General features: G+C 46.7%; 2 protein-coding genes across 5 annotated transcripts in view; both read left to right on the top strand.

The window, feature by feature from the left end:
* Hspa12a (heat shock protein family A (Hsp70) member 12A) overlaps positions 1-16,490 on the top strand; it is a 79,012-nt gene extending 62,522 nt beyond the window's left edge. For 2 of the 3 annotated variants that reach the window (XM_008827332.3, XM_029560765.1), the window contains exons 7-12: positions 2,409-2,580; positions 6,258-6,344; positions 6,898-7,002; positions 7,670-7,928; positions 11,149-11,252; positions 12,044-12,824. In XM_008827332.3, the coding sequence (XP_008825554.1) occupies positions 2,409-2,580; positions 6,258-6,344; positions 6,898-7,002; positions 7,670-7,928; positions 11,149-11,252; positions 12,044-12,681 (1,365 nt within the window). In that variant the 3' untranslated portion in view covers positions 12,682-12,824. Of the gene's footprint in view, positions 1-2,408; positions 2,581-6,257; positions 6,345-6,897; positions 7,003-7,669; positions 7,929-11,148; positions 11,253-12,043 lie in introns of all 3 variants that reach the window. The other variant, XM_029560764.1, reaches the window with a different exon arrangement.
* A 1,546-nt stretch (positions 16,491-18,036) lies between these two features.
* On the top strand, positions 18,037-25,610 carry CUNH10orf82 (chromosome unknown C10orf82 homolog). Of its 2 annotated transcripts, XM_029560708.1 has the most exons (6): positions 18,037-18,082; positions 18,875-18,938; positions 22,315-22,533; positions 24,287-24,473; positions 25,228-25,319; positions 25,443-25,610. In XM_029560708.1, exons 2-6 carry the CDS (start codon positions 18,884-18,886, stop codon positions 25,568-25,570), a joined length of 681 nt encoding a protein of 226 aa, XP_029416568.1. In that variant the 5' UTR covers positions 18,037-18,082; positions 18,875-18,883; the 3' UTR covers positions 25,571-25,610. The 2 variants fall into 2 exon arrangements, with proteins under 2 accessions (XP_029416568.1, XP_029416569.1); XM_029560709.1 differs by lacking the exons at positions 25,228-25,319; positions 25,443-25,610 and having other exon boundaries at positions 24,287-24,477.
* Positions 25,611-26,999: the final 1,389 nt, after the last annotated feature.

Genomic DNA, 26,999 nt, shown 5'->3' on the forward strand with positions numbered 1-26,999 from the left:
AAAGAATATAATTTCTTAAGAGTCCATATGCATAGCTAAAGTCTACATAACAAGCAACAATGCCAGATAGGAGGTACCTTCTTTTGAGCTGTTCTTCCAGTTCTTGATGCTACAAACCCAGGCCTGGATTGCAGCACAGGAGCTGTCTTTTAGAAGGGGCCTCTGCTCTGCCATGCTTTGTCCTTTGTTCTTCTTCCAGAAACCCCAGGACTCAGGCTCTTAGAGTCACCTGGCCTGTCAGATGTTTGACCGTCCTATTTCACTGGGACTTTGAACTTTCAGCTGTCTTTGTGCTGAGGACATATGGTCTGACCTGGGGAGAAGGTGAAACTAGAATAGAGGGACTTGTAATTGCTTGAACTGGGAGTAGTAGAAGGTCCTTCGTGCCTGAGCCACTTAAGGACAGGCCAGTGTATTTGTCCCATGGACCAGGTTAAAGAGCACCACTGTTGCCGTGTGGTTTGGCTGTAGCTGAGGGTACTAAGCAATAGGGTACCTTGTGACTGGTTCAGGGCATGGGTGTGGTTTTATAAAGCCAGGCTTCCTAGAGGGATTCTGCTCCTTGAGGGGCTTATAGTTTGCAAAGTGAAGGTTTTCCTTCTGCCTGTTGCTAGTATCTATAATTTAGGGGTTAATTGATGATTTGGGGATGGTGGTTGCCATAAAGAACTTGGGCAGTGTATCTTATACTCTTCCCACCCAATGGGTCAAGAGATGGTGTCCTGAAACCTGTGGAGGAAGGAGTTTTGTCAAAGGGTCAGGTACAGGCCTCATCATCCCTATAGCTGCAAGGCACTCCAGGCAGGACAGGTGGAATAATTTAAAGAACTTGGCTTGCAGAACTCAAGTTTTCATCTGTGCTAATGTTAGATACTTAGGAGCAAGACTGCACTGTGTTTAGCACTGCAAGTCACCTTTTTCAGGAGATCCTTCTGTCCCAGGCAAACTAGGACAGTTAGTCACCCTCTTTCTGGGCCTTGGCATCTTTCTACATGGAGTGCAGTAGATAGACAAAAGGCTCTGAAGATTTCCAGTATTCTAACCTGAGTTGTTCCCCATCCCCCCTGCCCCCCTTGCCAATGGAACACCTAAGTTCCTCTCAGTTGCTCTTCTTGCTGAGAGGTTATCTGTGCATATGTGGTCATTAGGGGACCTTCTGTCCACTAAACCAATGGTATAGAGTGGAGATGGAGGTGGGGAGTTTTCTCCAAGTGGGTGTGCCATGCAGACAGCTCCCCAGCTTTTCTGGGAAGCAGCAACAAAGCAGCACCGTGGTGGTGGGAATGATTCATGCTGCTGGTGGCCAAGGAAACCCTGTGCACCAACCACAGCCCCTGCAGTGAGACCTCCTGCTTCAGCCTGGAGCCCTAGGAAATAGCCAAGGACCTGGTTACAGGCCAAGTCTCACTTTTCTGAGCACACTCTTTTGGGACCTCCAGGGACTGGAGGGGTCATGACTGGGACTAGCCACATGTCATGAAACAGAAGCATTTCTGCCTTTTGTCAACAAAGGCAGATAGGGGATCAAGACAGGAACTCAGGGATCAAACTGTGATAATATGAAGAATATGTAGGAGCTGGGATACAGCTCAGTTTGTAGAATGCTTATGTAGCATGCACAAAACCTTGACTTCAATTTCTAGCACCACATAAACAAGACTTGGTTTCACACACTTGAAATCCCAGTGTAGCACTCAGGAAGTAGAGGTAGGAGGATCCCTAGACATTACTCAAAATCATCTTTGACTATTGGGATACGTGAGATGCTGTCGCCAAAGGAAGAATTAGTATATGGCAAGCTATGAAGAATAAAGGCTTTGGGTAAAACTGTCAGCTGACTGTGTGCCCTGGCTGTAGAACATGAAGGAGGATTCCTCCTGGGAGCCACTGCTCATATGTCACACTGGTAGGCAAGTGGCAGGAGCCCTCCCAGTGCTCTGGTGACATCAGGAGGGAAGTCATACATTTGCCTCACTGTGGTTCACCAAGAGTGGGATCTATTCAGCCTCGGTCAGATGGTGTGGTCCATTGTCACAGGAATGGATCCGTCTGCCTTCTACCTGTGGTGGTTTTCAAAATTTGGTGACAACTGCAACTCTGTTGCCCCCTACTTGTGTGTTGAACCTCATCTTTACTCACAGTTCATTCTCCCCCTGCCCCTTCCATGGTGCTTTTCAGTTCTGACCAGAGTAAGCCCCAAGGGCAAGAGACCCCATCGCTAGAGCACCTTGCGTTTCCCAAGGGTGCTTCGCTTATGCTGAGATGTCTAGGAGCTTAGTGTACAGTCATTTCCAGTGTTAAGCTCTGCAGAGGCCTTTGGAGGGAATGTCTCCCTGAACAAACCTTGGGGGTGTCAACCACACTCCAAGTGTGAGCCCTAAGTCCCAACATTTGTCTCTGTCTTCCAGGCGGGCCTGGCCTCCCCTGAGAACTCGGAGCAGCTCATTATTGCCCTGGAGCCCGAGGCTGCCTCCATCTACTGCCGGAAGCTGCGGCTACACCAAATGATCGAGCTCAGCAGCAAGGCGGCGGTCAATGGGTACAGCGCCAGTGACACAGTAGGAGCGGGGTTTGCACAGGGTACCTCTGCTCTCTCTCTCCCTCCCTCCACTCTTCCCTCCCCACTCCTAGACATTACTCAACCTGGATGATACTAAAGGCATCTTGTGCTGTAAAGGATCAGGCTACTCCAGGGGAATCAAGTCTTAAGCCCCTCTTTGCTGGGTCTTCCTACCTGGCTCTTCAGGCCACCCCATAAACTAAGCATTAGTTACCCTGACTCATCACCCTCTGAGGGGTATCTCCCCGAGAACCTGAGGGTGCCCTGAGCACAGTTCTTATCCTTATATTTTACTACAATCTGAATCTTTTTCGCTTATTAACTTGGTCTTAGTCTAATCCAATTTGCTCATTATTAATTCCTCCATTAAGACTGTTGACTTACAGCTGACTTACTCACTAGGCTGCTTTGTGTGTGATGAGCTCATTATGTGCTTTAGCACAATCTCTAGTACATACCAAATGGGCTGACTTGTCCTGATCTGAGAGATGTGCACTTAGCTGTGGGAAGGAGCACTTGCTTAGCTAGGCCCAGCTTGAGCATTTTGAGGAGTTTTCCTCTTTAATAGTTACCTGCAGAAAGGTTGGTCACAGTCTTAGTCGCTAGAATTATTTGCCCTCTGTCCAGGCTCTGAGGGTCTATCCAGGGCTTCAAGGTTTTTAGACTGGTGTGGTTAGGGTCAAAGCATCCCCATGAGAATAGATGTTAATGGGAATATTGTGTGTGTTGGGGGGTGGGCAGTGCTATGCTTCACATCTCTGAGCTCTGTGAGGATATGGTAGGCAGAAATGCACCTGCTACCTGTGGGCACCTCCAAGCTGCCCTGGAAGGTCTCAGGTCCAGGAGGAGGAGGAGGAACACCAGTGAGGATTGCCTTGACCAAACTTTGGTCCACCTTTTCCTTGGTCCTCACACCAAAAGCCTGAGTCTGCCCTCCCCGGGACCTGGTCCAGGCACACCTTGAGTAGATGCACATTCCCACCCTGGGAATACTGGGGCTTTCTTCTGACCTTTCCTCCTCCTTCTTCATGTGGATAACTGTCCCTTTTTCATTTTAATCCCTATAGTTGGCTGTCTATAAACATCAGCTACCAGGCAATGGTAATCTCAGTTTGCCAGGGGCCTATGTGTTTATACCTTAGATCTGATTTACCCAGAATGAATGGAAAGAGGCTTCTCTTTAAGCCTGAGAGCTGAGTTAGACCTTATCCCTTTTAATAGACTCTGGTATCCACAGGATACCAGAGCTGGTCTTACTGCCAAAGAACTCATACACATTAACATTTCAAATAGGGTACATGACTTTAATCCAGCACTAGGAGGCAGAGGCAGGTGGATCTCTGTGCGATGGAGGCCAGCCTGGTCTACGCAGTGAGTTCTAGGCCAGCTGGGATTGCAGGGAGACTCTGTCTCAAAAAAAAAAAATCAAATTTCAAACAGTGTTATACACACACAGTGTCATTGGGAAAAAAAGGCTAAGTTTGTGTCTTACATGCTAATTTTTACTTCATAAACAGAAATTAGTAAATATCAGGATCTGTTACACACTGGATAAGTATAGCCCTCAGGCTTCAGGGGAATCTGATTTTGAACAAGACCTTCTTCAGGAGCTCAGTTCAGTTCTAGTCACCTTTCCTTTAAATCTGTCACATCTCCATACTGCTGTGTGCCCATGTCTGTCCTGTGGCTTGTAGAATTTGTTGCTGTCTGTGTGTGCTCACAAGGGCCTTTCCTTTTTGTTTTGGAATCCTCCAATTGTTGGCCACTATGCCTTGAAGGGGTAGTGAGTGAGGGGTGTGTGTGTGTATGTGTGTGTGTGTGTGTGTGTGTGTGTGTGTGTGTTTGTGTGTCTGCTGTCAGCTTTGTATTACAATTGGAACAACTCTCCCAGAGGAGAGGGTGCTGAAGGGACCCCGGGGGAGCTCTTTTCAGGACATCTGACAAGCTTGTGGGGTTTGTGGAGCTGGTGGACCCTTAGCCCTGCAGGCATTATTTCACTCCTGAAGGATTTCATGGGATCAATAAAAGATACATTTGTGTCTAATCTTGGGCTTAATCTGCTTGAAAATTGAGATAATTCTTTGAGAATTGGGAATGAGTTCTGTCCATCTCAGGAACATAGGCTGACTGTCTCACTCAGGTGCTGTTTATAAATGCCATTCACATGGTTTTTATGAGTGGCCATCTAGATAGTTTGAGAAAACCAGATCCCTACTGCAAGGTCTGCAGCATAGCTCATTTCTTGTTTTGGTTATGCTGTGCTCAGGATTGAACTCGGCCCTGTGCATGTTAGGCAAACTAAACTGTACCTCTACTCCAACACAGTACATCCGGAGCCAGTGGGAGAAACAGAAGTGAAGCCCCAGTTTGGGGAGCCCTCCTGGGGTGCCTCCCTGACCACTCTAACCCAAGCTCTGAAGAACTTGGTGCTGGCTGGGGGTTTGCCTGTCAAATCCCCAGAGAAGTTGTTTTGCAAACACTGTTCTTTGTAGAAAGAAGCTAGAGGGTCCAGGGTGCTTGGCTGGATAACCAGCAACTAGGGATTTGCAGGACATTTCAAAGGCAGTAGCCAGTTTGGGGACTTAAACAACCGAGGCACAGTGACAGGGACGGTGAGATGCTGGATAGATAGGTCTGCTTTAATAAATCACTCATAGCAGCTGTCATTCGTTGAACACCAGGACTCATAGTAGGTATTCTGCCTTGTTATCGCCTACTGTGCACAGGCTGTCACTCCAGGTACACAGGAAGCAGTCCCTTCTCTGCCCATTTGGAACTTAGATCAACTAGCCAGATCCTCATTTTATGAATAAAGAAACTGAGATCCAAAGGGTTTAGGCAATTGGTCCAAACACCCACCTTGGCTATGGTCTGCTGTTTCCAAGTACTCTTTTGCATACCTTTCTTGGCCCTAACTGTCCCATTCCTCTGCTTCTTCAAGCTTGCAAAGTATTGTACCTCAAAGTTGTGAGGGTCTCTGGCCTGAGGATTCATTTTAGGCTGCCAACCAAGAATCCTGGGAACTATAAGAACCGAACTGGGTTTCCTCCTCTGAATGTAGGGCAGTAGCTTGTGCCCTCTCTGCCCCACAGATGTCCCAGCCATTCAGCAGTTCAAGAAAGCCACAGGTCGGGACAGAAGACAGGCCCATGCTGTTCAGGGCCTCTGAGCCATGGCAGTGTTGGACTTTGCCACGTTCCGATGCTACCTTGTGGCCAATGCGCCACCTTGTGGCCAAAGATCACATTGTCTTCAATAGCATCAGGAAATGGTTCTCAATCCATTTATCCATCCCAGAGATCCAGATTAGGAAAACATACCCAGCATTCCAAAGTTCGTTGATGTGAAACTGTTTAACTGCTTGGCATAGAGCCTCCTCCCTGGGGCAGCAAAGCTGGGAATCTGGCCCATTTTTATTAACCCAGTCCCACAAAGAATGTTACCAGAGGCAAGAATCTCATCGGGTGGGCTTTCCAGCTGGGCACAGGCCAAAGACCAGGGCTGGTGGAAGACCCACTTTCTCTCAGAAGAGCTGACTCTGTGGTTTTTAATGCTGTGTTTTTTAATCCTTTTGATCGAGTGTCAGGAAATGTTCCATCCCTAAACCTGGTCGTGCTGTTGACTCCACTGACTGCAGATGACTATCGCTTTTCCATGCTTTCTTACTCATCGCTGTTTTCTTTCTGTCTGCCACTAGCTAAAGAACATGTGCGGCGGAACCGGCAGAGTCGGACCTTTTTGGTGGAGAATGTCATAGGAGAAATCTGGTCGGAGTTGGAGGAAGGTAGCGTTTTTCAATGTCTTTTGCCCTTGCTCAATTCTTAATTTTATTTCATTGCTGCCAAAAAATGCATTTGCTCGTTTATTCCTTTTGCACTTTGGGAAAATGTTCAGTAGCAGTGGGCTTTAAAAGCCACTCCCTCAGGGAGAGCCCTTTGGGGGCCTCCATTTTGAATGCTAGAGAACCATCTAGATGGACTCTTCCCAAGGAAGGCAGGCATTGGAGCTCCCCAGTCCTGGAGGAAGTCTTGTGCTTCCATGAACAGGAGGTCATGGGCATCAGCAGCAGGGATACAACACTGTGTGACACAGTTACTTTGGTCTTCAAGTTTCACTCACCTGGGCTCATCATTCATGTCTGCCTGCCCATGGACAAGCATGATTGCATCTCTTCAACTATGAATGACTTGCTATGCTGCTAATAACTAGCAAAACCGCTGTGTTAATGAGGGGAGGGTGTTGGTGGTACATAGGTGGGTATAAGCGATTGCACACCAGCTTGTTCATGGTGGAGCAGATACATGTTCCATCCAGAAGATTGTTGTCTTTTATACCAGGTGACAAATATGTGGTTGTAGACAGTGGCGGAGGCACTGTAGACCTGACAGTCCATCAGATACGGTTACCAGAGGGACACCTTAAGGAACTGTATAAAGCAACAGGTGAGCCACTGCCTGGCTAGCAAGCCTTCACAACCCTCAGCCATTTCCAATTCACTCATTTCCAATTTCTCTCAGTGTATATGGGCTGTGGGTGGTAGAGGGCCCTCTTGTCTATGTGCAATTGGGAAGCAAAATGCATTTAAAGGTCCTTTCAAACACAAACCACCAGCACTTGAGTTCAGGCATCAAATTGGCCAAGGGACTCTTTTTCTGAAAGTTCTGCAAGAGATGTCACCTCTGACTGAGATCTAAGACCAGCATTCTAGGTCTTAGGGCACCTACACTGAGACCAAGCTCACCAAAGCAAGGGATATGAGTGACGGAGAACAGAGGCCTGGTGGGATAATGATGAGCAGACCACACAAGGCCTAATGGAAGCCCGCTGATTTTTCTAGACCCTGCCTTTGGGTTTCCTGGGTGGGTATAGTGTGATGCTTGCAGTTACTTAGGTGTATTGATCTTCTTTAAAATATAATTGATCTAAACTGTTGATACATGATTCCCCATGGAATAAGAATGGAGTGTTGAGGTTTGAGTGGAAACGTTTAACCATAAGTGGGTCCGAGTCTATGTGTCTTCATGCTGCAAAGAACACAGGGAAGGCCTGCTTATCAGAATTTGGTTTCAGTCTGATGGTTTTTAACATACAGTTTTGTTCTCTACTCAGGTGGACCCTATGGATCTCTGGGAGTAGATTATGAATTTGAAAAACTACTTTGTAAAATATTTGGAGAGGATTTTATTGAACAGTTCAAGATCAAACGCCCAGCAGCCTGGGTAGACTTAATGATTGCATTTGAGTCTCGCAAAAGAGCTGCCGCACCAGACAGAACAAACCCTCTGAATATCACTCTGCCCTTCTCCTTCATCGATTACTACAAGAAGTTCCGAGGGCACAGTGTGGAGCATGCCTTGAGGAAGAGCAAGTGAGTCAGGCTGGGGGTAGACTGTGGATGGGAGGGAGGAAGCTGGTGTGGACTGTGAGTTCTAATCCTACACACTTCAAGTGACTCAATTTATGTATGCCTCAGTTTATTTTTAGTATGGAAAATGGGGGTAATAATTCTACTTACCTCAAAGTATTAGTGTGCAGATGAAATGAATTCATGTCTGATAGGTGCTTAGCACGATACCTGAGTCATAGCAAGTGTGATCTATGTGACAGCTGCTATATTTACTCAAAAACAATAGCTTTGTGAAAACAGGTTGGTTTTGTTTGGGCCACTGCTATGATAGTGTCTAGAAGAGAGCTTTGTTCATTTGAATAGATGTTTATAGAGTAAATCCCATGGGAATTAGTTTCCTGCTTCTCTGAATCCCTTGTGTTTTCAGTTCACTTTGCTGCAAAATGAATACATCTGGAAGACAAATTAATGCTGAACTTTAAAATAGATAGAAAATAATCATGAGTTTCTGATTATTTGAGCCATGTGTGATGATACATGCCTCTAATTCAGCAAAAGGGAAGCTGAGACAAGGGTGTCTTGAGTTCAAGGGTAGCTTGGGCTATATAGCAAGACCCTGTCTTTTTACCTTTTTAAAGATTTTATTTTCATGTGAGTGTTTTGCCTACATGTATATAAGTACAGTATGTACATTGTTTTGCCTACACATATGTAAGTGCACTGTGTTTGTGTCTCCTTCCCGTAGAGGCCAGAAGAGGGCGTCAGATTTCTTGGAACTAGAGTTAAGGGCAGCTGTTAGCTGCCGTGTAGGTGGTGGGAACTGAACCTAAGTCCTCTGTAAGAACAGCCAGTGCTCCTAACTCCTGAGCCATCTCTCCAGCCCCAACAAGATCCTGTCTTAAAAATAATTTTTTATATCCATATCCAGAGTGAAATGGTCACTACATTCAGGATAACTTGCCTATCACAGTGTAATAGATGGCAGCCTGGATGACCACCCCCAGTCTCCCTGTCTCCGTTTTGCTCACAGCATGCCTGTGGGTTCCATGATCTGTTCTTCTGTCCCCTGCTGGGCTCTTGCAAACAGACAGATTGACTTCCCGCCGTAATCAAATTCAAGTTTGATTTTTTTGGCAAATCTTAATGGGTGGCAGTATTTTTTTATGTTTTTTATTATCATATAATAATTGTACACAACAGGTTTCATTATGACATTTCCACACACATTAGTATATTTTGATCACAGTCACCCCTTGGTATTCCCTCTCATGTCCTCTTCCCATTCAGATCCCCTTCCTCTTCCCAGCTAGTCCGTCTTCTACTTTCATGCTATGCGTGTATGTGACCCAGTTTCATTAGGGTGGCCTGCCTACAGGAACATGGGTGAGGGGTTATTTGCAGGAGCATGGGAACCTCACCAATGACTACACTATGACTATGAAAAACGTCTTATCACTCTCAGCAACCATTAGCTGCCTATCAGTCCTCAGGGAAGGCTTGGGTCTCATGAGTCCCGTCTTCCTCCATGACAGGATATTGAGAGGCCCATTTTCTATGCTAATCTTATGCAGAGAGTCACAGAAGCTATGAGGTTTAATACCTCACATCAGGATACATGCGAGGTCTGCATGTCTCTTGTGATGTCAGCAGCCACTGATGATCACTACCTAGGTCCACACTTCCCTGGGGTAGCTCCATGGTTATTAGCTTACATCACTCCTTTTCTATTTATTTTTCCCTCCGATCCTAGCAGTCTCCAAAGTAGTAATGAGTTTCATTTTGTAGGAAACATGGATTTAAGCATGTTTAATATGTTTTAAACCATAGTAATTCTGACCTTATTGATGCTCATTCGTTTCATGTTGGACTGCAGGAGCCTCCTTCACTTGGCTCTGAGTCTCTGACACAGCAAGAGTCTTTGACACCTTCTGCTCTCTTTTTTTCCTTCTTTGGTCTTTTGTCTTTTTGAGACAGGGTCTCCCTGTAGCCCCAGCTGACCTAGAACTCAGTATGTAGACCACACTGGCCTTGAACTCACAGAGATCTGCCTGCCTTTGCCTCTTGAGTGCTTGGACTAAAGCCATGTACTACCACACCTGACTTGGTTCCTTTTAGTAGGAAACAAAATAGATTTGATTATGATTTGTTTGTTTTTTCCCTCTGCAGAGGGCCATAGCAGGCTGTCTTACTGGGCTGATGTTCTCTCTGCCCCACTTGTTCATTGCATAGAACACCAGCCCTCTGGCTTCCTAAATGTCCAATTCCTGGAGTCTGCCAACCCTCCCAATGAGGAAACTTGCTACAGCTAGCCATTGGGTCATCCCATCGCCTACCACATTGCCCTTTGTTCTGTACCATGGAAGGATGTCCTGGCTGAGAAAGCCTGGCAGCATCCAAATAAGTTGCTGGGAAGCAGCAGTGTGTGCTTTGCCTCAGAGACTGAAGCACCATTTGCATGATCCCTGACCCTCAAAGCAGATGGGATCTCTCCTGTGGGTTTGGATAACTGATAGTTCCTGGCCTCATTGGTTTAGTGCCTAAAACTTTTAAGTGTTTTCACATACGACACCTAACTCAATCTGCACAACCTCTCCTGGGAGGGAAGTTAAGGTGAGACCTGTTATCCTTGGCTCCCAGCTGAGAAGACCGAGCTCAGGGAAGATGGAGGCCAACATGGCCAGAGTTCACAACTGCTAAGTGATGGGGCCACACAGAAGCCCAGCCTCCCCAGGTCCCTATTCGGTGCTCTTTCTGTTCCACTGCTGCTTCTGGGCATGCTGTGTCTTAGCTAGAGACCCTAGAAGATTAGGGTTATCTCTATGATGCTGCAGGGGGCTGGAGGGCTGGAGGGATGCCCCTGAGCAGTTCTACAGCATTTACAGCAGTACAGCACACATATCCTCTGGGCCTTTAGCATGCTTGCATTCAACCATCATTGGTAACAGTGTGGTCCTCCAAAAGCAGACGTCCTGGGTGTCTTTGTCTCCTCACTGGACTTTAGCCTTCATTTTCCCAGGGGACGTTTGGCAGCAGTAAAAAGAAACAGATGAGGTTATGTCTTAGTTCTTGAACTTCTGAGAGTCCAAGTCTTGGCAGTTTAGGGGATTTCCAAGGATGCTTTTGACTTTGTGAACTCCTTTAGCCCATGATGTGATAAATGTTTTCCAGAACATATATGTGTGGATAAACCTGGGTGTTGTGCCCTCAACTTACTGCTTGTCCCTCTTGATGCTATTTCCAGTGTGGATTTTGTGAAGTGGTCCTCCCAGGGGATGCTGAGGATGAGTCCAGATGCCATGAACGCCCTCTTTAAGCCAACCATAGACAGCATCATTGAGCACCTCCGTGAGTATCAGCCAGGTCTTGGCCACTTGCTGGGACAGAGCAAAGAGCAGTATTCATACAGCCCAGTTGGTAGTGGATCTAGGTCTGAGAGCTACAGGCTGGAGCCCACAGGAGTGGGCAAGGCTTGGGCAGGCACATCTGAGGGAGGTTGCTGCTCATAGGCTCCGTATTCTGCCTCTCTGGTACTACAAGAACTTGTCCTTACCTGGACTTCACTTTGGCAAAGGTCAGAGATCGGGAATCTCTGAAGCCATTTTACCCCAGAGTGACAGGCCCTAGGGACTGTGTCTTGTTTGAAGTATCAAGAAAATTTAGGAATCGTTACCCTGCTAGGGGAGAAGGAACTGTTGTATGAACCAAAAGAAGGTTTCCAACAAGAAGACAGTCTGTCCATGTTGTCATCCTAACAGGGACTTTTTTTCAGGATTTCAACACATCCTTTATGTATCCCTCACCTACTTTTGTGAAAGATAACAGTGTGGGCTTACCAGAACCATAGATTCAGAGAGCTAATATTCTTATGAGGAAGGAATTCTAATGACAAACATTACCACTTCTGATAAATTGGGCTTCTACTTGGCAGCAGCTCTGGCCTTTATTCCTAAGCGTACGATGTGTAAACTCCTTTCCTTCAAACCACCAGCTCCACAAAAATTCAGTCCAATGAGTCCACGCCAAGCCAGCCTTCAGCCGATGCTCACAGTTTAGCAGACTCCCATAGGCTCAGGCAGCCCAGTACTACTTGCTTGCTTGCTTTTAGTGACCTGATCTTCCTTCCTCTTCCCTTTCAGGGGACCTGTTTCAGAAGCCTGAGGTATCCACAGTCAAGTTCCTCTTCCTGGTGGGGGGCTTTGCAGAGGCACCTCTCCTGCAGCAGGCAGTGCAGGCTGCCTTTGGTGACAAGTGCCGGATCATCATCCCCCAGGACGTGGGCCTCACCATCCTCAAGGGTGCTGTCCTCTTTGGCCTGGACCCTGCAGTCATCAAGGTACGCCGGTCCCCGCTCACCTACGGGGTGGGTGTGCTGAACCGCTTTGTGGAGGGCAAGCACCCACCTGAGAAGCTGCTGGTAAAGGATGGCACACGCTGGTGCACTGATGTCTTCGACAAGTTCATCTCTGCCGACCAGTCCGTGGCCCTGGGGGAGCTGGTCAAGCGCAGCTATACTCCAGCCAAGCCCTCCCAGCTCATCATCGTTATCAACATCTACAGCTCTGAGCATGACAGTGTCAGTTTTATCACCGACCCAGGGGTGAAGAAGTGTGGCACGCTCCGCTTGGATCTCACGGGGACCAGCGGCACAGCGGTGCCTGCCCGCAGGGAAATCCAGACCCTCATGCAGTTTGGGGACACTGAGATCAAGGCCACAGCCATTGACATAGCCACCTCAAAGAGCGTCAAAGTGGGGATCGACTTCTTAAATTACTAACCGTCCTTCCCTGCCACCTGCCCCCTGGGACTCAACTCATCTGCATTAGCTGACCTCAACCATGACTGTTCTACTTACCATTTTATCCCTGACCTTGACCCTTGCCATTGCTCACCTGAATTTCAAAAAGAAAGATGAAAACAACCAGGGTGAGAAGTAACTAAAGACTTTTTTTTTTTTTTGAGGGCACACTGGAGTCAAAAAACTCAGAAATTAATATTAAGGTCTGAGAATAGGGAATTCAAGGAGCCTAGAAGAGTAGCTAGCTTATACAGGTACCAGAGTGGGAAAACAGCTCTTGCCGAGGGAACCGGTTCATTTCAGCAGCTTGCTTTGAAGAGGTCCCTGTAAGGTAGGACTTAGGATGCCTGACTGCCATCTTTTAAGATCTGAAGGGAGATCTTTTAGCTAGGAGAGAATCTTCATTTGAGGTCTTTTAAAACTGTTTTGGATGGCAGTCAATATGAAATGCCAGCCATCTGCAGCTAATTTCTTCCATTCATCATGGGACTCAAAGTGGTGACTCAGTGGGAACTTGGAGCAATTTTAGCTGGTGGGAGAAGACTGCCTACATTGGGCACTCTTTTAGCTTCTCATCTAATTTAAATGCCAAGAAGGTTCAGTAAAGAATATGGCAGCTTGGCTAACCTTAGGATTTTGGGGAATAAGAGGGTTGGTACCTCAGTTATCCAGCAGGTAAAGCTTTCTTTGATGGAAAAGGACACTAAAGAGTTACTTATTCCAAATTACAGCAGTCCCCTTTTATCTACAAGGGATGCAGTTTTGAGGTCCCCAGTGGATGCCAAACCATACATGATACCAAACCTTATATATACTAGTGTTTTTTTTCCTACACTTACATACCTATGATAATGATCAGTTTAATAAATTAGTAAGAGATTAGAAACAATAGCTAAATGAAATAGAACAATTATAAAAACATACTTTGATAAGATTATATGAATGTGGTCTCTCACAGTATCTTACTGTACTGTATTTTTGCACCACAGTTGACTGGGAGGGGGGGTACTTAAACTATAGCAAGCGGGACCACAACTCCCAGAACAATGAATCCCAACTTCAGAGTTCTTAAGTAATTCTAGGCCATCTTGGTAAGAATTTAGTTTGCAAAAATGAACTTGCCATTTGCCTTGTTATGTCACCCAAAAGTGCAGAGTAGGCCCTTGCCTTGAGAACCATGCAAATTTCAACCCTTCTTCCTGTGCCTCTTCATTCCCCTAAGAATTTGAGCTGTTCTGTCCCAATCTTGATAGGAATACAATGATTTCAATGAAAGGAGGCTTTGTCTAGTCCATGAAATGTTTCGTCAAAATCTCAAGCTTTTCCAGTTTGCCTAAAAATAGTGTGTAAATCTAGACTTGGCCAGTGAAGCCAACTTCTTCTAAAGCAGGACTGTGGCTCACATGCCTCAGAATTGCCTGGGTGCTTGTCAGGAGCAGGTTCCTGGATCCAATCCCTTTTATCTGGAGCTGACTTGAGGAGGAGGGCCAGGATCTGCATTTTAGCATATACCCCCGTATGATTAGGGATCAGCTGGAATGGGAGAATTTCTAGTTTTAGGTTTGTCCCTGAAGCTGTGTCTATAGCCTGTAGCCTCTAGCCTTCCAGTCAGAGTTCCCTTGGGGACAAGTATACCTTGCCCTCTTGGTGAGTGGACTTGGAAATCTACCTGCCCCCCTCCACGGGGGGTGCATTTTAACCCTCACAGGAAGGACCAGGGGAGGGAAAAGATGGCACAGAAGGAACCCCAGGAATGGAGCTGCCCGCGGAGCCAGCCAGTGGTTCTGTGTTCTCTCCTTTCCTCTGTACAAAGCCAGTCTCCCCCCAACATTCAGGAGCCAACTGAGGATAAAGAATCAAGAACCTGACTCAGTCCATCTGATCTGTTCAAAGCTGCCTTTCCCACCTGCTGGGATTCATTCTGATCTCAGATCACTGGAGGCGTGTATAATGAATGAATGAATGGATGAATGGATGAATGGAGAATGAGGAAAGGGACAGCAAATGCAAATTGGATCCACAAACCCATTATCATTAGCCAATATGCAGATTTTAAATAGCATTTCCAATTCCAACTGAACTCTTCTTTTTCACACTGCCTGCTGCAGAATTCCCTGCTAGAATGTGAACTGCTATCAAACCATAGAACGAGAGAATTCAAGCCCCAAAGTGAGTTGCAGGAAATCGTATCCAGGTGTCAAGGTGTGTTTGCTAGGGCTCTCTTGCCTTCTCTGTTTCAGAAGCATGATGCCATGGCTCTCTCTTTGGTGTGGTCAGCCATGGTCTACAAAGACTTTCAATTTTGTTATAATGAACATAATTTTATGTATATACATGATTAGAATCTTGTACAGAATCTTTATTTCTACAGTGTGCTTCTCTTATTTGAAAAGGAAAATGCTCTTAATTTTGGTTGATTTTGCTGCCCATAAGCTGCTTCATTTCTTAATTGCTCTCACTGATCACTGACTTGTGCCAATACCAAGCAGCAGAGGACAGTGTACGCAAGACTGAGCAATAGACAGAGGTGCCTTGGGTCAGAGTACTCTTCTGATCACATGGACCACCCGGATCAACAGCTTCATCAGACCCTTCCACATGCACACGCTTCGCAAAAATGCATAGGTTCTATGTAAATCAATTCTCCTGTCCAGACTTGGAGAGCTGATCGTCTGGTTTTGTAAGCAACATGACTGTAAAAAAAAGCCTACCAAAATGCTTGGCATCCGGCAGGATTGTTAGCCTCCCATTGCGGGGTAAAGCAGTCACTCTGAGGACAAAGCATGGTGCACTATGTATGGTGTTTTCAGTAATTCAGGGTCAAAGGAAGGAACCAAATGGTACATAAACCAATGTTTTCTTTTCTGTGGGTTGAGTGTAAGTGGGAGCAATAAAGTCAAGCCCTTCTTTTCCTTGCTAAGGTAAAGCGCTTCTCACCTCACACTTAGGATAGCTCTGTGCCTCCTATTTCACTTAAATGAGCTAATAGAAGTCTGCCATATTAGCAAACTGTAGAGAAGGGGTGATAATTTTACTGGACTTTCTTCTGGCCCCAGAGATACAGCCCCAGTAGTCAAACTCCTTAAACAAAGCCCCCCTTGAGTCTATCCCTACCTTCCACTGAAATAATCTTGAGTAACAACACTGGATATGTCACTTGGAACACATTTCCTAATCTTGGGACGTTTCTAGGTCTATGGTCTTGACCAGTTATTTGTTCTTTGCATATATTATCTAGATTCCTAATCACCTTATCTGTACAGAGCAGGGGTTCATAAATGCTGAGTGACAGGCACAGGCATACAGTAGGAAAGAGCCACTGCCACAGGAGAGTTGTGCAGAGTGATGACTGAGTCCAGATGACAGCCTGCCCCACTCTTAGAATGTTATTTAGACCAAGTTTAGCTTTTAGAGTCCAGGTCTGGTCAATTGCCAGGGTAGCAAGGAATCGCATGCACCAATATAAACAGGAGTCAAAATGCATTATTAGATGAAGATCGAATTTCTCATTGTAGCGATGTAATGGCCATGATTAAGCTGCATATGTATGCAGGGGACTGGCTTACATGGATGGCTAGTGTAAAAGTTGTTGGCCATAATGTCTCTAACACCGCTCATCTGCTTGAAATGTGGAACAATATTCTAAGATCTCAGCCATCAGGAGTCTTGAGCACTGTAAGATAGATCCAAACCACAGAATTTTGCAGCAATTCACAACTAGGCAGGATTGTATCTGCAAACTCTCTTGTCTTCACAGATTCTAATAAAGTAAAACTGAATTTCATGTGGCCCAGGTTATATTTTCTTTTCACATTTTGGGTTTGTAGGTGAAATTATAGAGGGATCATTGCTGACTTCCTCCCTCTCCTAAGGTCCTGTCCCAGGTGAGGTAAGCTTTGCTAACCAAGGCTCCATAGACACCGAGTCCTGTTTCCCTCCAAGTGGGAAGAAAGTGGTTTAGACAGACAGTAGATAGGCAGGGTCAAGTGATGACTCATGTCATCCAAATCAGTCATTAAAAATGTAGAGGGCCTGGGACAGTGCCTGCCCTCCTGAAGCTGGCTGTCTAGATCCCTGGCTTTCTTCTAGGCTCTACCCCTGGGCACATTCTGAGTTGGCTAGAAGGGTCTGGATGGCTTAAGGTGTGGTTCCAGGAGTCTAGGGGGTAGGGAGTGTAAATGGTGGTCAGCTCCACCTGCTTTGATCTAAAGTTCAGTCTCAAGGAGAGTAGAAGCAGGTTAGCCCGGGAATTCATTAACCAAACATCACCTGAGCAATGGAAAGAACCGTAAGGCTGCCAGGTGGGTGTTTCCTTCTCTGTAAGGCAGCAGGACAGGTGAGCTGTAGGCCTACTGTATGACCCATTTGGTTCACACAGGGGCATTTCAGTGCCTTTCAGTCCAATGAAATAAAAGCTCAGGCTCCTTTTCCTCCTGTAAAATGATAGAGCCAGGGGTGGTGGCACAAGCCTTTATCCCAGCACTCAGGAGGGAGAGGCAGGCAGACATCTGTGAGATTGAGGCCAGCTTGGTTTATATAGAGAGTTCCACACCATCTTGGGACTGCAGGGAGATCCGGTCTCAAAATACGTGCTCACGAGACACAGACACACATACACAGATACATACACACACTGATACAAAATATGACCACTTCCCCAGGCACACCTTCACTTTGGTAAACTTTAACTTGGCCTGGGGCCCTAGGGAAAACAAACTAAAAACCCAAAACAACAAACATACCAACCAACCAACAAAACAGCTTTCAGGGGGGAGAATGAAGGGGCAGGGTCGGGGGATGGTATTGGGCTAAAGAGATTGCCTATGTTTGGAAGTCAACATGGAACATGGCACCTTTCTCTCCCTAACTGCCTCCTGCCCCTCACAGGGCCTTGACTTTGGTGGGGTTTGGATACCACCTTGCACCTCTTCTGGGGCGGGTCTGTGGCACGGCTGCGCACAGCGAACAGCGCTCAGGCTGTGTCCACACCGCAGAACAGCAGCTGTGACCCAAGCGCCCCGCCTCCACTGGTGGAGATGAGGTACTCAAGGTATAGGCAACAGCTCTGAAGACAAAGATTTATGGGGCAAACGTGGACTTTGCACGTGCAGGGCAGAACCCACCGCTAGATTAACTGCCAAGTTCACTGGGCTTATCGTCTTCCAGGAGCTTGGACTCTGAGACCCAGTTGCAGTTCCGGTGTTGTCCACCTCCCCACCCCCACCCTGGTTCTCGCGTAGGGGGCAGGGCTGGTTCCAAAGATCCCGGATGGATTCCGCATCTGCCCAGACCTAGCTTTGTGAGTGAGCTCACAAAGGCCAGAGAGGGCTGGAAGCCAGGAGGCCAGGGCGGAGGCCAGGTGGTGCTCAGGCCTGCCCAGGTGAGAGCAGGGGCTAGGCGGAAAGGGGGTGGAGAATATACCCCTCCCACCTCCACCCCTACCCCCACCCCGGAGAATTTAGCAGACATCTGTTCATACCCCTTTCACTCCAGAGCCCTGCACCAAAGTAATCTCCATGCCTTGTTTTTCTCGTCTATTGGGGACCCCAGTACATGCTGACCCTTGGGAATACTGTAGCACTTAAGAAGATAGTTCCCTTCAGCCATGCCCCATAGCTGGTATTCTATAAGTGTCTGTTGTCTTTTTAATCCTATCTGGAAATGGGTATAATAGTACTGCAGTATTTATGTCACAGAGCTATTGAGAGAGTTTAGTTCTTACCACATGGAAAACAGAACAACTCTTAATCAGCAGATGGTCAGTGTGTGTTGAATCTAGGTTCTCAGCCAGGTCTGTCAGATTCTAAGACCAGCCCCATCTCTCTGGCATCAGGTACAGGATGGCAGGGGTTAGGTGGGTCTGGATGTGATTCAGCTCCCACTGCTCTTGGCGTGGTAGTGCTGATCTGCTTTAACACCTCTAGTTGCTGATGGTCGACTCCTATTCTCAGCTCTCCTCTCCCTTCAGGCCCCTGCTCCTGGCCACAAAGGCATCACTATAAAGAGATGAGCTGGCTTGGCAGAAAAGACATAGAAGGGCCACAGACTTCAGATGCACACTCTGGTCCACTGGAGGAGACCACCGGTGATCCCTGGTGAGGGAAAGGGTCTTGCTTTTTATATAGCTGGTATTAGATGAAACCATTTCATTCCCCCTTCCCTTCATTAACAGAGTGAAATCATGGAGTCTTCCAAGACCTTCATGAGAAAGCTACCCATCACACCAGGATACAGTGGTAAGTGGCAGTGCTCAGAACACACTAAGGTCTCTGTCCCTGTCTTGGCCCACTGTCTGTGTCCGTGGCTAACTGGGCCAGTGTAAGCACTCCAGCTTTTAAGACGCATGGAGAGCACCTAATGCTGTACGAGGCTGATAGCTATGCTTGAATAATTGAAAATACTTAGGTGAAGTCTGCCAGGGCATGGCCTGATACATAGGAAGCATTTAATTCACAGCAAGCATTTAATGCATGTGGAATTGTGGATTAGGCTAGACATAATGATTGAAGATAGACACATGCGGTAGGTAAGTTGGAGCTTTGTCCTTCTCAAGTTGGGCTTCTTCAAGTCTCCCACAGGGTTGTCCTTAGTTTCTCCTTCTTTTTCACATCATCTAAAGGTTGGGCTTCTTCAAGTCTCCCACAGGGTTGTCCTTAGTTTCTCCTTCTTTTTCACATCATCTAAAGGTTGAATGACCACCTGTCCTGGTTTTCCTGTGACTGTCCTGGTTGTAGCACTTAAGGTCCTGTCCTTGCCTCTGTCCTTGGCACACTAAAGCAACTGTTTCCCATTACTAAAAGCTCTTCCTCAGACTTCTGAGATACTGAGAACTATGGGAAATCCTTATAATTGATAAATCCAGTGGGTTTCTGTGGGCCCTTAATTTTCATACCTAACTGTTCTCAGAAGGGGGCTATGCTTGGACAGTATTCCAAAGTTGCCCAGCCTCACCCTGGTCGCCTGATACATAGGAAGCATTTAATTCACAGCAAGCATTTAATGCATGTGGAATTGTGGATTAGGCTAGACATAATGATTGAAGATAGACACATGCGGTAGGTAAGTTGGAGCTTTGTCCTTCTCAAGTTGGGCTTCTTCAAGTCTCCCACAGGGTTGTCCTTAGTTTCTCCTTCTTTTTCACATCATCTAAAGGTTGAATGACCACCTGTCCTGGTTTTCCTGTGACTGTCCTGGTTGTAGCACTTAAGGTCCTGTCCTTGCCTCTGTCCTTGGCACACTAAAGCAACTGTTTCCCATTACTAAAAGCTCTTCCTCAGACTTCTGAGATACTGAGAACTATGGGAAATCCTTATAATTGATAAATCCAGTGGGTTTCTGTGGGCCCTTAATTTTCATACCTAACTGTTCTCAGAAGGGGGCTATGCTTGGACAGTATTCCAAAGTTGCCCAGCCTCACCCTGGTCCTACTTGACAAGAGAATACGTTTTGGGTTCTAACAAGCTTAGATTTAGTATATACCATTATATATTTGGCCACTATCTACATGACTGTAAGTAACTCCCCTACTGTGTAAGTAATGGTTCCAGTCTCAACAACTTACTGCACATGTGCAAGAGTCCTTGGGTGTAAAAGAATGACTTTCAAGGGTTGAGGCTGAGAGGTAGCACCACCATCATACTCAAAGCTGGCTGATAGAGTGGACTTCAGTTATAAACCAGATCCCTGGTTCCAAGGGCTTACTCTAAAATGGAGATATTTGTTTCCCAAGATGCTCTTAGGAATTACCATAAGCTAGATAATTTAAAATGGTAGAAACATAATATTTCCCAGTCCTTGAGACTAGAAGTCTAAAAATCACAGTGCTCTTCTGTTGCTCTTTTCAGCTGCTGGTAGCTCCCAGGAGCTCTGGCTCAAGTAGCATCAGTCCAGTGATCTCCTCCATGGTCACCTGATTCTTGAAGTGATGCTTGTCTCTAAGTTTGAGGGTCTCCAGTCTTTCCTTTCTGTCTTATAAAGACACCAGTCATTGCCTTTGGGAACCACCATAAATCTAAAGTGATCTCATTTCTAGGTCCTTAATTACATCTTCTAAGACCCTGTTTCCTAGAAGTAGCATGTTCACAGGCATCAGGGGTTAAGGGCTTGGATATATCCATTTGAGGTACCCAGTGTACTCCATCACATGGAGCCCTCTCTATGGTTATTGTAATGATTAAAGGACCCGGCATATATATGCTCCTTTAAGTGTCCTGGTCCTTGGCAAGATCCAGTAAGGTGACTGCTAGTACTGGGTCTATGAGTGGTGTAAATGTGCATATAAACACATACATAAAATCTGTATGGATCAAAGTAGAACCTGGTGGCAGAGTTGCCACTTCAGAAAGGGCCTCGGGTTTCCATGACATTATAGGACATATTTTGATTATGCAAGGCTTGGGGAAATTTGATGGTGTATTAACGTTTCTTGTTGCTGTGACCAAGTACCTGATAAAAAGGAATTGAAGGGAGGAAGGGTTTATTCTGGCTTCCATTTTGAGGGTGCAAACCATCATGTCTGGGAAGGCACGGCTGTGGGAATATGTGGCTAGGCCTCCTCACACTTTGTCGGACCAAGAAGCAGAGAGAGGGCAAGAAGTGATGCTAGGCTATCAACCTCAAAACCCTCCTCCTAGCAACCCACTTATTTCATTTAGGCCCTACCTCCTAAAGGTTCCCCAGTTCCCCAAACAGCACCACCAAGTGGGGACCAGGTTTCAAACACATGAGCCTGTGGGGGCACATTTAACATCCAAATTATAATAGATGATGGGTGTAGGACTTCAACGCTGCCAAAGTCAGCCCATTAGGGTCTTCCTGAAGGTGCCTTGTTGCAGGGCACACAGGTTGGAGCTGTGTTCAACCACCAAACCAAGTTTTCTTTCCTGAGGAGTGAAGACAAAAACAGTAGTCATCAAGACTGAGAACTATTTATTTATTTACTTTGCAGCTTAAAACTAAGTTCTTAACCAGTTTTCCTCATCTGTTCCTTTAAAAAAATGGTTTTATTGTGACAATATTATAGTACTTAGGATTCAGCATCCAGTTTAAATAAAGAGTTGTGTTTTACCCTTACTAATTGTAATGATTACATGTTATTTTGTAATTGTCCTAGGGGTGGGTCTTGCAGATAATGAATTTACTTTTTTGTGTAATAGGTCTCTGCTTTTAATAGGCCTGCAATTTCCCTATGGTCTGGCAAGAAAGATCCCAGATTGCATTTGGGAAGTGTCAAGGAAAATAAGCTTTCTCTCTAAAAAGATGAATAATTTCAATTACTCCTCAGACTATCATTTGGGCCCATTAAATGCTTTCCCCATATGCTGTTCAGCCTGACATCGGGGGCTTTGCTATCAAAGAGTATGACTGTCATTGCTTTTGTTGAAGCGGACCTTCCCTCCCCAGCTCCAAGGTCGTTTTCTTGCAGCCTTGGGAGGGCCCAGTCATGGTGGGAACAACAGCACTGCTTGAATTAATGGCCTTTGGAAAAATGTAGACTTGCTGGCAGTGGAGGGGAGCCAAGTAGAGGCTGCAGTGGTGGGGTACAGAGAGGCAGGCTCTCAGCCCCTAGCTGGCTGCCTCTCTCAGGCTGTGTGATTCCCTGCACTCTTGCAGGCTTCATTCCGTGGCTCAGCTGCCAGGGAACCCCCAGCGAGGACCACATGGACTACTGTGTGAAAGCCTTCCAGGAGAGAACACAGCAATACAAAGACCAGCTGCAGGAACTGAACTGCTTGGTGGCCAACGCCCCGACCCTGAAGCCTGTCAGTTCTGAGAACACGGTCCTGCGGGAGCTACATAAATATGCTCAGAAGTACCACCCCTGGACTCTGGGTATAGGTCCCCCCAAACCAGCTTCCCTTAACCCTGGCCCTAAGTGCAGACCCTAGCAGGCCAGGGTGCACCTAGAGAGAGCATTGAATCCAGCACAACACCAACGCAAGAAAAATGCATGCCTAGGGGAAGGGACCCCATCCTGAGCAGCCAGGAGGGGACTTAGTGAACCTCTAGGAGCCCTGAGACAAGTCACGATGCACTGTAAACATCAGCTTATAGATCTGTGAGTGCCATTTTTGGGAGTTTTCGCTGCTTTGGACACCATCATACCCTGAGCAGGCACAGCTGTTCTGTGAGGGCGAGGCAGTCATCCCCATGTTAGGCTCTCCCAGAGGTGCTGTCATATGACTGAAGTGACAGCCAGGGTGTGAAATCACTCCTAGATCTGAATCCAGCTCTTCTAGATGTTGTGGGAAAAGGTTTCACACTGAACAGTAATGACAGAGGCTGCTGTGATAATATGATGAGATTTTTGACCTGGATTATTTGAAGGCCTAAAGGCCTATAGGAAAAGTAATAGAGGGCTGGGGAATGGCTTAGTTGATAGAGTGCCACACAAGCATGAGGACCTGAGTTCGATCCCACGAAACCCATGTAAAAGCTAGGCATGTGGTACATGACTGTAATCCTAGCACAGCAGAGGCAGAGACAGAAGATCTCTGGGGCTGATCTCTCACTGGGGCTTTGCTAGCCAATTAGTATGTCCAAATTGACAACCTCCACAGTGAGTGAGAGACACATTCTCAAAAATGTATAATACAGTGAAGAGCACTCGAGAAGGTACTCAACATTAATCTCTTGGTTTCCACATGTACATGCATGCACAACAGCACATACATGCATACTCATGCATACATGCATGCATGCACAATAATGCACACACACATTCACAAATGATGCTTTTGCTGTTGCTAAATTGTTCAGGGACTTTTCCAGAATATATGATAATTTATATGTTTGCTGGGCTTTAAAATATTCTAAACACTTCAGACTCCCTGCCCAAGTTTTGGAAATTAGTCCATCTGTATGGCGCTTGCTGTGTACCCTACAGCAACCTGCTCCCCATTTCTGGGCTCCAGTGTGTTCATCTATGGCAGAGAAGCATGGACTAGATGCTCCCTAGGGTGCCCTATAGCTTTGGATCCTGGGACTCAGGGGCCTTATTTGATTCTTGCAACACTTAGAGGAGGCAGTGGATAGAGTCAGACCATCCAAGGTCACCCAGCCATGGTCACTGTCAGGACCTAAAGGCAGCTTCTGGTACTGACTCTGACATGGCTCTTCTGAATCCCTCCCTGGTATAAAGCAGCCCTGGGGGATGTCTGATCAGTTCCCTACATCTGATACAGGAGCAGGGTCTGGCTAAGAGCAGGCCTTAGGATCAGAGAGTGCTGGGTGGGGTCATGGCCCTATACTTCCTGGCTGTATCTCAGGACTTGCTGAGGAGGCAGTACACATAGAGGTAACAGTGGTGTCAGCCTGCCAAGGGAATGAAACGAGATGCCGTGAGAAAGTCCCTTCCCAGGCCTCGGGGTTCCTGGGTTAACTGTTAAGCTGTGCCAGGGAGCTTGGGAATGAGAAAGTCCCTTCCCAGGTACTGGAACACAAATCAACTAAGCATGTTGCTGCTCTTATTATTTGTTCAGGCCTCGGGGTTCCTGGGTTAACTGTTAAGCTGTGCCAGGGAGCTTGGGAATATCGCCCACTGTGCAGCTCTGAAACCCTCAGGACCCTTGCTGTCTCCTTGCAGAATGCAAATGCATAAAGAAACCGCTCCACGAGCCCCCTATTCCTGGCTGGGCAGGCTACGTGCCCAGAGCCAGGGTCACTGAATATGGCTGTGCCACAAAATATACCATCATGGCCAAAAAGTGCTACAAGGATTTCCTGGATCTCGTGGAGCAGGCCAAGAGAGCAAGACTGAAGCCGTATGAGGAGTAAGTGTAGCTCGCATCACCCACAGTGGAATCCAGGGAGCAGAGCAGAGCTGGTGGGGACTCCCCGGCATCGCCATCCAAGCTCTAGAGCTGTCTTGTCTTGACTCTGGATCTGGTTTGCTGTGTAGAATAGCCTCACTTGTCTCTGCAGGGTCTCCTAGCAGACAACCACGGTCTGCCCCACATCCCATAGCGCCTCCTGCTGCACCATGGATAGTCTTTGCTGGTTTGCAGGGAGGGCCTGGAAGCAACAATCAACAGGTTCACCTGTCTAGCATCAGCCTAAAACTAAAGATGTTGAGGGAGGAAGATGGCAGGGGACCCTGGAGCACTGCACAGGGTAGCTCCCATGTCTCGGTTTACTTTTCTGTTAAATAGGGATGAGGAGTCTAATGTTTAGGATGAGTTGTAAGGATTAGAACAAACACATTGTGCTTGGTCAGGACCTGCATATTATATTTCTTATTTAAAGGAGTAACTTGGGGCTGGAAAGATGACTCTGTAATTAAGAGCACTGGCTGCACTGCCCTTGCATATAACCTGCGTATGGTTTCCAGCACCCACATGGTGGCTAACACGGTTCTATACAGTAACTCCAGGTCTAGGGGATTAGATGCCCTCTTCTGGACTCTGTGAGCATTACACAGCATGGACGCACTTAACATACATGCAGGCAAAATACTTCATACACATAAAATACAAATAAATACATTTTTTTAAAAAAGGAGTAACTTCATGTTTTTGCTTACTTTAGAATATATGGGGTGAGCACCACACAGTCTTCTGATCCAAAAGTTTCACCACACCATGAGATCCCAACCCCATACCCAGAATCTTCTGTGCCAGGTAAGCAGAAGAGGCTCTGTTTCCTTCTGACTGCTTTGTATTATAAAAGGAGATCATGTTTACAGAGGCCTCTGCTCAGCTGGGTTACCTACCTGCAACTCATGTGGAGACTTTCTCTTCCAGGTGGAAGACCCCCACATGAAGACGCTAGACCTCCAGGAACATGTGGCTGTGTTCAGTGGGCCAGTCTCTCATGCAACAGGAATGTGTATGGAGAGCCACTGCCCTCAGTGAAATTTGCAGAGAGCTAGAAAGAGATGCTGCACTTGCATCAGAGCCAGCTCCTTCTACTCTCGGGCACTAAGGAGATTAAATAAGAATTCTTTAAGTATCTGTATCCTGAGTCACTGGCAATAATATGTCATTCACAATAATCTTTGTTGTCCTGTAGGAATAGATAGTATAACTCTTAGCCTGCTATGTTTGTGTGTGTGTGTGTGTGTGTGTGTGTCTGTGTGTGTGTGTCTGTGTGTGTGTGTGTGTGTGTGTGTGTAGGGGGTGTCTCAGTATGTTAATTTTGGGAAAGGCCAGGACAGGGCCATCTCTTCCTAACCCCAAGGTAACCTTGTGAAACTGGGCCAGGCGTTTTGAAAATCCAGTTGAGCATTCTAATCAGTCCATCCCTGTCAGCCATATTGGGTCCTGGCATGGCCTACCTCCAACCCTGGCACAGATATCCTATTCCAAACCCTGTTGGTAGATACCAGGTATATGACATTTCCAGGGCTGCTCAAACACAGTATCCAACAGGGTGGATTCACCACACATAAATATATTGTCTCATAGTTCTGGAGGCTGGAAGTCCAAATCAGAGCTGGCTAGCAGAGTGCCTTTCTCTGGACCCTGTAAGGACCCCTTCCCTGCATCCTCCTCCTGCTGGTGGCTGTGGTAAGGTTAGCATCCTTTGCCATGTGTATCCATTACTTTTTGTGTTGCTGGGACCAGATACTTGAGAAGAAGTGACTTAAGGGAGGAAGGATTTGTTTTGGCTCACAGTTTGAGGAATTAGAGTCCATCATGGTGGGGAAAGCGTGGCAGGCAGAAGCCTGAGGTAGCTAGTCAGAGCACATTTGCAGTCAGGAGACAAAAGATAAGAAGTAGGACTGGGCTATATAAATCCTGAAGGCCTCCCTCCTCCCAAGTAATACATGTCCTCTAGTGAGACTCCACCTTCTAAAAGTTCCATAACATTCCAAAACTGTCACCAACTGGAGATGAAGTGTTGAACCACATGAGCCTATGGAGGACATTTCACATTCGAACCACACCATGCCTCTTCAGTTCTGTCTTCCTGGTCACCCAGCATTCCCCTGTGTGTCTGTATACACATGGCTATCTTCAAAGGGACACTGACCACATTGGATTAGGAGCTCACTGTACTCCAGCCTGACGTCATCTTAACCAATCACACCCTCAGGGACTCTATTTCCAAGTCACTTGTATTTTGAGGTGCAAGGACTAGGACTTCAGTGTGCCATTTCAAAAGTACACTGTTCAACCAGTAAGACTGGCTTACTGCCTCTTGCCCCTGACAGGTGGGCTCTCTGATATCACTTGGCAGCTCTTAGCACTCCAAAGAAATCAGGTAGATCTGAGGGGAAGGAGGCCGTGGGAATTAAAAAACCCAGACATTCACGGAGCCCAAAGACACAGCGCCTGCTGGGAGTTTCTCCCACAGCA

This window comes from Nannospalax galili, unplaced genomic scaffold, assembly GCF_000622305.1.
Source record: "Nannospalax galili isolate Female #2095 unplaced genomic scaffold, S.galili_v1.0 scaffold31, whole genome shotgun sequence".
Classification (NCBI taxonomy): domain Eukaryota; kingdom Metazoa; phylum Chordata; class Mammalia; order Rodentia; family Spalacidae; genus Nannospalax; species Nannospalax galili.